At 55.6% G+C, this 10117-nt stretch overlaps 1 protein-coding gene across 1 annotated transcript; it reads right to left on the reverse strand.

Annotated features, from left to right (window-relative positions):
* Positions 1–574: 574 nt before the first annotated feature.
* PNOC (prepronociceptin) lies at positions 575–5166 on the reverse strand. The gene is made up of 2 exons (XM_065632674.1): positions 5047–5166; positions 575–1045 (listed from the first exon to the last, which is right to left on the reverse strand). The coding sequence occupies exons 1-2, from the start codon at positions 5164–5166 to the stop codon at positions 575–577; spliced, it is 591 nt and encodes a 196-aa protein (XP_065488746.1).
* Between the last annotated feature and the right edge of the window lie 4951 nt (positions 5167–10117).

The following is a 10117-nucleotide window of genomic DNA, read 5'->3' on the forward strand; positions in this document are numbered from 1 at the left end:
ATGGGGGCTCTGAGCGTCCCTGGGGGACACACACACTGGTCCTGGGGGGGTGGCAGCACAGGGACAACCCGCTGCGGAATATGGTGAGGTGGAGCTGGAGCAATTTAGGATGAAGGAATTTTCTACAAGGAAAATTTTACTTTAATCTGATTTAATTTTTAATTTTTAAAATTCCTTAATTTTTAAATTTCCTTTTTAAAAAATGTCTTAATTTTTAGGGTTTTTTTCTGCTTTTCCTGGGGGGGTGCTGAACCATCCTTCAGACCTATTTTGGGTCAAATTAAAAAAAAAAAAAACAAAACCAACAACTTTTGCCCATCCTCCCTGCCTGGGGGGGTGGAAATCTGACAACAAAAAGGACTTTTCCCCAACCACCCTCCGGATGCTGCGACGGCCGCTCTCCCCACCCCTTCCCACTCTCCAAATCAACATTTTCCAAATTTTTTTGCCCCCTTTTTTTTTTTTTTTTTTTTTTTTTTTAATTTGCACCTACGGACATGTGGTGTAGAGGGGTAGGAGGGTTGACTTTTTTGGCCATGGCGGACCTCGCCGTGGCGGCGCGGCGGGGGCTCCGTTAGATCTCGTTGTGCTCGCTGACGCCGCCGGCAACCTCGTACTCACTGGAGCGCGGCGACATGCCCAGGTACTGCTTCAGGAACTCGCTAAACCTCTTCTGGTTGTTCCACTTCCTCGCCGACTTGCGCACCCCGATGAAACCCCCGTATCGCTTCTGCACCCCTTTCGCCGTCGGCGCCGGCCACCAGCCGCGCGTCCCCCGGGGGAAACCGGATCGTCGGGAAATGTCCTCGGGCGGCTGCGGGAAAGCGCCCGGCGCCGCTTCGACGCCTTCGTTGTCTTCGGTTTCCCGGCGCTGCAGCAGCTCGCTTACCTGGAGCGGGTTCGCTGGTGGCACCGCCGGCACCACGCCACGCCGGGGAGCATCCTGGAGGTCACGGGGACGCGGGGCGGCTCGGCCGGCGGCGGCGGCACAGAGCTCCCAGGTGGCTCGCGGCACGGCTTCGCCTTCGCACTCCAGGATGCAGACCTGGGTGGGAGACACGGGGATGGGTGTCAGGTGGATTTAGGTCCTACTAGGACTGCGGGAGATACAGGGATGGATGTCAAGTGGGTTTGGGTCCCACCAGGAGCACAGGAGACACGGGGATGGGTGTCAGGTGGGTTTGGGTCCCACCAAGACCACGGGACACATGGGGATGGGTGTCAGGTGGGTTTGGGTCCCACCAAGACCACGGGACACATGGGGATGGGTGTCAGGTGGGTTTGGGTCCCACCAAGACCACGGGAGACATGAGGATCGGTGTCTGGTGAGTTTCAGTCTCACCAGGACTGTGGGACACTGGGAAGCACTGCGTGGTGTAGAATCATCAAATCATTGAATCATACAATCATTAAATCATAGAATCATTTTGGTTGGAAGAGACCCTCAAGATCATGGAATCCAACCGTTGACCCAACCCTGGCACTAACCAACGTCCCTGAGAACCTCATCTCCACATCTATTCAACCCCTCCAGGGATGGTGACTCCACCACTGCCCTGGGCAGCCTGTTCCAGTGTTCCCCAAATCTCCCCATGTCCAACTCGTCCAGTGATGCAGCATGTTGGAAGACACCCATGGAAAGGTGCCAGTAGCTCATCAGCCCTTGCCTGGCCTCATTTGGTGAGGTGTCCCCTCCCAAACACCCTTTCTGGGCTCCCAGGGGTGGTGGTGGAGATGCTGGGGAGCTATGGCAGCTGCTCAACATCCCTCTCCCAACCGTCCCTGGACAGGCTGTGGTCCACGCTGGACACACTCTGGTCCCACCACCCCATGCTCTGCACTGCTGGGTCCTTCAGCTGGGCATGAGCCCAAAAAATCACTGAGTCGCAGGACAGTGGAGGTGGGAAGAGACCCATGCATGGCATGTGCCGGTGCCCGGGGTTGTTCCTCCCCAGGGGCAGGACTTAGCTCTTCTCCTTGTTGAACTTCAGGAGGTTCCTACCCACCCATTTCTCCAGCTTGGCGAGGTTCCTCTGGATGGCAGCACAACCCTGCAGTCGACCATCCACACCTCCAAACTTAGCATTTTCTGATAATTGCTGAGGGTGCCTCTTCCACATCGTTTCGGTCATTAATGAAGATGTCAAGGTCCTCCAGGCTTCAGTCCACGTCACTGCCCATTTATCTACCCTGTGCTTCAGCGTCTGGTCTATGAGGATGTCATGGGAGACAACATCAAAGCCTGATGAAAGTCAGGACAAGCTGGTTGTCTCCCTGCAGAAAGCGATAAAGTTGGTCGAGCATGACTTCCCCTTCATCAATCCATGCTGGCTGCTCCTGGTGACCTTCTTGTCCTTCACACATCTGCAGGATGATGTGCTCCACCACCTCCTCAAGGACTGAGGTAAGGCCAACCAGCTCATAGCTTTCCAGATCCTCCTTCATGCCTTCCTCAAAGTCAGGTGTGACATCTGCCTCCTTCCAGCCCCCAGGAACCCGCCTCCATCTCCACATCCCTTCAAAGGCCATCAAGAGCAGCCTCATCAAGAGGTCCCATCGGGCTTCCTCAGCACCCATGGGTGCATCCTACCACTTCTGTGTCTCATCTCTTTCCAAGAGGCCTCATCCACCAAGGCAGGACACAGACCTGGCACCGCTGTTGGGTGATAGCCCCAAGTGGGCTCGTACCACCAAAACCAGCACCCAGGGGAAACCATCCAGGAGACATTTGTAGAAGAACCAAACTAAATAAATACCAAAAGAAACCAGGGCTGGAGGGCCCAGGAGGGAAAGGTTGTCCTCCCTCCCATTGAAGTGTCTCCATCCCAACATGAGCTTCATGGTGGGCTCTTCTAAATGCTTAACACCAACTGGGGGACGCCATGATGAAGCACTTTGGCGTGTCTCATTGCTACAGGCCACCTGCAAGACCAAAACCTTTGCAAAGACTCTCTTCACCATGGGCTCATTAACTTCACCAGGTGAGAGGTGCTACAAATCCCAACGCGGTGTCTCAGGGCTGAAGCTCAAGCACGTGGCCGTTGCCATCCCTGAGGGCATCCAGGTTCTTCAGACAAAAAGACGAAAGAAAAATAGTTGTCCCAAAGTGAGATGGTGATGAGGATCTTGCAGGCTGGGACACCTACGGGGGTCCTTGTGGAGACACCAAGGGCATCCTGCACTGAGCCAAGATTCTTTCCTGGGATCGATCTCCAAGGTCTACAGCTGATGGACAGTGTCCTTACAGTGCCCTGCATTTGAGATGAAAGGTGGTGGATCCTGTGTAGGTAACAGCTCCGATGAGCACCAGCTAATAGGCTTCAAGAGGAATTACCCGAGGCGTCAACTGGAAGACCATCCACAGTCCTATTGCTCGTCCACAAGGCAGCACCATAAACATCCCAGGGTCCTCAGCCATCATGCTGTGGTCTTAATTCACATGGAAGTAGCTTCTGCTCGCGGTGTTTTGGGAGTCCTCAGGAAATATCATCCAACAGTCCACCACCTCCAGCGCCGAAACTACCTGGGGTGGCTCCTTCCAATCTTCATTTGACATTGATGGTGCCACCGTGGCTTTGCACCATCCCTAGATGACTCTGAGGAGCAGGACATAGGTGATTCATCCACATCTTGAAGACCAGCTCCATCAGCTGCTTCCTGTCCTGCCCTGCAAGCTGTGACGATGGTGCCTGTGACTTCAGAGGGATCTCGTGTTTCTATTCTGAAGGATGGATCAGCCACGCTGCTGATGGAACTTCCCTGGCCATTGCTTTGGAAATGGTGGAAGGTTGTATTAAATCCCACCATGCCGCTTCTTCCAGCTGAAACCAAGCCTCCAAAGACCCCGGGTTCCTCTGCTCCTGCTTCAAACCACTCTTGCTTTGAGATACAACCTTGCATGGGACCCAGGAGCCACCAATCATCCCATCTCCATCTCACTGGCCAAGGGAGACAGAGCAAAATCATAGAATCATCGAATCAGCTTGGTTGGAAGAGACCCTCAAGATCATCGAGTCCAGATGCAGCTCCAGAAGCAGGACTGGGAAGGAGGGGGTTGTCCCTGCAGAGACGCTGGTGCCTTCAGACTACAAAACAACATTTTGGGGCATAAACAGGGCAATTGTGCCCCAAAACTTGGTGGCAGCAACGTGTGATTGCAGAAGGCTTTGCCAGCAAGGGGGTGGCACTGGGGTGGCTCCAGCATCTCCAGGAAGCCCTGGAAGTCACTGATCCCACTTGGTTTTGGGGAGACATTTCCAGCCCTGGGGGCTTCCTGGGATGCCAGGTCCTTTTGGGTAGACGTCTCAACCCACTGTGATTTATCATCGTTAATAAATTAGCGAGCGGGTGATGGATAATCCCCCGAGGGCGGAGGGAGAACAGGAGGGAAAGAAATGCTGTTGGGCAGGACATGGCCACGGCTCAGTGGAGGGGAAAAGGAAGGATTTGGGGCTGGAAAAACCCCCGAAAATGTAATTTAATGGCTCTTTCCATCCAGCATCGGAGGGAAATCAAGAGGGTAGAGGGTCTGTGGGGTGCCCCGTCCCCTGAAACACCACGGCTCACTGGGCATCTGTAAAGCTGGTCGCATCCTGATGGAGCTCGAAGGGGAATTTGGTGGCTTCTTGGAGGATGGGGTGGGGGCTTGGGGGGTCTCGGGTTGGCATAGGTGGGGACAGTGATGCCACAAGCCATGGAGGTAGGGGAGCTGGGGATGGTGGGGGTCTTGAGACCCTCTTTGGGCCACCACAGCCTTGTCCCCATCACCCCCAGCAGCTGATCTGGGCTCTGCATCCTCCCTCAGGACCATCTTGGTGTCCCTGGCGGGGCGCCCAAGGAGGAGGGACAGTGACAGCAGGTGGCACCATCCCCTTGAGATGTGGCACCATCCCCTTGAGATGTGGCACCATCCCCTTGAGATTTGGCACCAACCGGTAGCCAAACTCCCCCCAAAAGCCCAAACCCCAACCCCGGCACAAGGCGCCCATCCGGTACAGGGGGTGCAGCTGGCACGGCACCCATGGGTGCCACCCCCAGGGGACTTACGAGGACGTCGAAGCTGTCCCGGTAGAGGTGACGGTCGCAGTGCAGACAGTCCCCCCGGCAGTCGCCCCACGCCCGGGCGAAGAGGCAGAGCAGCAGCAGGTCCCAGAGCACGGTCCTCATGGTGACACTGGCACCGGCAGCGGCTGCGGCACCGGAGAGAGAAAAACCCGTCAAACCAGGACGGCACCGGCACCGCCGAGCCCTGCACCGAAGTGTGGCCGTTCTCAGCCCGTCCTCCCTCACCACCTGGTCCCCCTGCCGCAATTATCCTTTTGGGAAAGGAGCCCGGCTGCCCCCTCATCCCCAAAATGGATCCGGTGTGTCCCAGCTTTATTTTTTCCAGGCTCTCTCATGGCACAAGTCCCAGACGGGGCTTATTTTAGCAGGTGGACGTGGTGGGGCAGCACGTCCCCAGCTGTCCCCTGAACAGGACACTCCTTATCCGAGCATCACCAGGGCTGAGAGAGGTTGTTCTGCTTCGGTTTCCTCTTCTGGCCATTTTTGGGGTGCTCTCGCCCCTGTCTCTATCTTGGGAGGGTTCAGCCACCGCTGCCAGGAGGGATTGCTGGGATCTGAGCCCACCCGGTGTGGAGCAGCAAAGCCAATTCCCAAAGAACCTCCTGCGTCCTGTCCAGCTTTGCCGACACCGGTGACAGGCGGTGATTAAGTGACATGACCAAGGCAGTGCGCTTCCCTCCCAATTCCCAGCAATTTAGCCCCACGCATCCCCCCAGCCATCTGCAAACAGGAGGGCTGGTCCTCCTGACCCTCCCCTTGCCCTCATCCCATCAGGAAAAAGGATGTGACATCCCTATGGTCCTTGGGAGCAGGTCCTGGGGCTGCACAGTGACACGAGGGGAGGAGGTGGAGGTGACAGAGAGGAGCAGGACGGGGACATGAGGGTTGGTGTCACCCTTGGTGGCACTGAGGTCCCTCCATACCCGAGCAGCACCCAGGAACCCCTGTACCGGGATGTCAGAGGTGCGGAAGACCTCGGTGACAGTGGCTTTACAACCCATGTGTCACTCCAGCAGCATTTCAGGCTGCTTTGGGGGGGGGTTTGAGAAGCTGGGCAGGGGGTCCCCTTTTATTTCACACCCTACCAAGGTGGGGGGACACCCCCACTCTTTGCCATGAAGGCAGAGCATCCGCTGGGGTCCCTGCCCGGTGTCACGGTCACATTTTGTCCCCACCAGCCGGGCAGTGACACAGACCCTGGCAGCTCCCCGTTGTCATTTGCTGGAGGGGACCAGGGGAAGCTGATAAGGGGCAGGAATTAAGGCTTAATCTTCGTCAAGTCTCATTAAAACTGGCTGGCGGCGTGAGTCAGAGGCTTGGCAGAAAGCTCCCAGGAGAGGGCAAACCCCCCCGAAAAATCACTGAGCCCCAAAACGGGGTTCAGCGGAGCCAAGGAGTGGGCTGCAACCCACCCCCAGCGCTGTCCCCATGTCCCCAAGAGCCACCAAGTCCTGGGAAAAGCAGGTCACATCTGGCTGCGGAGGAGGCTGCGAGATTACGGCTCGGCTTTTCTTCCCGGTTAATTGAAAGATGCTATCGGGCGGGATGCGGTACCTGCCAGCATCGCCGGCCGGGGCAGGGGTGGGAAGGAGGGAAACAACCCCCGCTTTGCACATCGGTGCTCCCCCAAATATTAAATCAGCCTGTTAAAAGGGAGGGATTGAGCGCGATGGATTTTTCTCTTGTTTCTGCCCTCGGGTGTTTGGGGTGAGGAGGGGCGGCAGGGTTGGGGGTGGTGACGGCATGAAGCCCCTTTCTGAGTTTTGCAGCCACAGACCCTCAAGAAAGAGAGGGATGTCATTTTTCCCCATTTTTCCCCATTTTGCCATTTTCCCCTATTTTTCGCGTTTTAAAATTTTTCCCATTTTCCCATTTTTCTTATTTTTTTTCCCTCTTTTTTCCCCCCACTTTTTTTGTATTTTTCTCCATTTTTCCCCCCAGGAAACTCCAACCTGGACCCTATTTCCCAAGGGATGCACCGTCCGGCACTGCCGCCCTCGCACCCACAGATGCCATCAACCCCAGCAAAGGACGCGACAGCCCCGGTGTCACACCACAGCCACCCCCGCGGCTCCTCGGACAATGCGGCTGCTCCTGGGCACAAACCTTCCTCTTCCTCCCTGAAAAATAAACCTATCCATGCCAGGGGTATGAGGATACGGCCACTCCATCCCATAAAATAGCTTTGGGACCCCCTCCCACTGCTACGTGCTGCCCCAAGGGTGCATCCTTTGGAGTTTTCAATCCAGTTGAATGATCCTCATTAATATTTGGGGGTGGGGGGAAGAAAAAAAAAGAGGTTTTTCTAGAAATCCAGCTTGCGGTTCAGATAACGGCGGGGTCTGGTTATCCGTCAGGACAAGCGGCTTTTTATTTATCGCTCCGGGTGGGATGATGTGGGAGATGCAGCCATACAAAAGGGCTGATTTGGAGGGGGGGAAGGATGGAGAGGAGCTCGTGGGATGTGAATAACCAGAAAAGAGGTGAAAAGGGAAGCAGGTGCTTGCTGAGATGGGTTTTTATTCGCTTGATTTGAGGCAATTTGGGTTGGGGAGATGCTCCCTGCCTCTCCCCAGGGATGCTCCATCCCCTTTTCCCATGGGAGATGCGAACCGGGACACATTGGGAATTATCCCAGCAGCAAGATCACCGTCCATCCCCAAAAACCTTCGCAGGGGTTTAAATCCAACGATGCTCTCGCTTTTTCCCAGGTCTGGATCAATCGCACCATGTGGGGAGCACATTTTGGAGCATCTCGCTTCCCACTCCCAGAGCACAACCATTATTTTAATTAATTAATTTTTTTTTCCCCCTGCTAATTTCCCCCCCACTGCCAATAAGCCAAGGCCTGATCCAGAGATACGACCGGGCAGGATCTGGCCCCGCTGGGACCCAGCGTTGAAGGAGCCATAGCTTTTTTGTTTCAGTCTAAAAATTGCAATATTGTCCAAGAGTGTCTCCCACTGGCTCCCCCAAACCCCTGCGATGCCGCACGGCTTTGTGCCGGCAGCTTTTGGGGGGGATTTCGGGGAGAATCGGAGGGATTTGGGGGTGTGGAGGGGCTTGGCTACAGATGCCTGGCACTCACTAGAAAAATAAGCGTTTCCTTTTGTCGGTCCCCCTCAATCAGGTAATTGGCCATAATTGGCCAAAATTAGACGCTGCAGCGCGACTGTAAACACAGATGTGGGCTGGAGAGGCTGAGCAGAGGCTGTTTAGAGGTAAAAAAGCTCGGAAAGAACATTTCTCTCTGTGTCCCCATATCTCAGCCATTCATTCCTGCTATTTGGAGGGGACTAAAAAAATCAAAGCAACAAAATCCACAACATTTTCCTGCTTTTTTTGCTTTGTTTTTTTTTTTTTTTTTTAGGAAAAAAAGAGATTGCCTGCAAGGCCGGCATCTCCCGGAGCATCTTGCAGTGACCCCGGTGAAGTCCTGGCTACAAGAAAAAAGGGCAGAAATACTGAACGAGGCAAGTCGTGGTGCGGCGGGTCCCCAAATAAATCCCCTAAAAAATCCCGCTTGTCCCGGAGGAACCCGCCATCACCCCGTGGTTTTCCCCCGGTTTCGGGCAGGCATCCCGCATCACCCCGTGGTTTTTCGGGCAGGCGTCCCGCACCGACTCCTGTTGCGTCCCTCCAGCTCCGCTCTGCTCGATTCTGGGGGCTGGATAGTAAAGCTGAAACTTTTCCTCTCTTGGGATAAAGATTTTTTTTTTTTTTCCCCCTCCAGGAAGATATTTCATTTAACCCTTAGCAGGGAGGGGAATATCTGTCCATGAATCGTAGACGGACGGACCATCCTTGGATTAAAAAAAAAACAAACTAAGCCCCCCTAGGATGGAAAATTAAAGTGGATTTTCCTACCTGCGGGTGTGCTGTCGGCTGCCGGCTCCTCTGATCTGTGACTCCGCCGGCGCCTGTGCCACGGTGGTATATATAGACGGTGTACACACGCGTCCCCACACCTCCCTCCCCGCACACGTGCGTCGCTGAGCCCACCCCCGGGGGCTGCCGGCGGAGGGATGCGCCAGCTGGGGACCAGGGATGTGCATCCCTTCCCGCATCCTTCATCCCTCCCTCCTCCTCCTCCCCAAATCCGAGGGGCAGCCCCCGAAAGAGGTGAGGGACGTTGGCCTCGTGGTTATCCAAAGGTGGCACCCGGTGTCTTGAGGATGGTGGGGTTGGGATGGAGATTGCGGCGGGGGGGGGTGTGACGCCGCTGCTTCGTGTCCCCTGTGTGCCCCGGCCTAGATTTGGGGGGTTGCAAGGACCTGAAGGCACTGGCAGCTGGGTCAGCCCCAAAATCTCCCCTCAGCCCTTTCTGGGGGGGTGTTTTTCCCCCTTCAGCCCCCAGGAGGATGTGAAAGGGGGGGTCCCCGACCCCCATTACCAACCCGCTCCGGCGCGGCTGCGGCACGGCTGCGCGGCCACCGAGCGCGTCGCGCACCGATGGCAGGCGTGCGGGTGGGAATAATGGATTTCAGGCTCGGTGGATGATGCCGGGCGGGCGGGGGGAGCAAAAATATTCCAACTTTACATTTCACGGATGATGGAAACGCCCGGCGAGGCAGACGCAGCCACATGCCAGCACCTCGTGGGGGCGGATTTGGCCGCTCCGGCGTCAGGGAGAGATGTTGCCTTTGATTTGGAAAGGCCAAATTGATCTCAACCTTTGACAGTTTCTTCTGCTAACCAGCATCACCCCATTTTCCTCCTCATTTAACTGACCTGGAGCCACAATGTTCGTCCCCGCTGGCACTGGTACGGAGCCAGAATCCCCCGAGCATCCCACCCTGCCCCACCTCGGCAATTACAAAATCAAATCTGCCGCGGCGCTGTGATCCTATCTTGGTAATTTCTTGTAACGACTCCCCAGGAAGGGCTGGAGATCTGAGCGAAACGCCTTGGCCCGCTTTTCGGTTCGGCTACAGCTCTTAAATTGTCGCGTTTAATGCCCCTGGGTGAGAACTCGGACGCGTCGGCGCTTGAGCAGGCGTAAAATAAAAATCTAGGAATGGATCAAAATGCCAAAAAGTGAAACGGCATAGTA

This window comes from Caloenas nicobarica, chromosome 3 (assembly GCF_036013445.1).
Source record: "Caloenas nicobarica isolate bCalNic1 chromosome 3, bCalNic1.hap1, whole genome shotgun sequence".
NCBI lineage: Eukaryota > Metazoa > Chordata > Aves > Columbiformes > Columbidae > Caloenas > Caloenas nicobarica.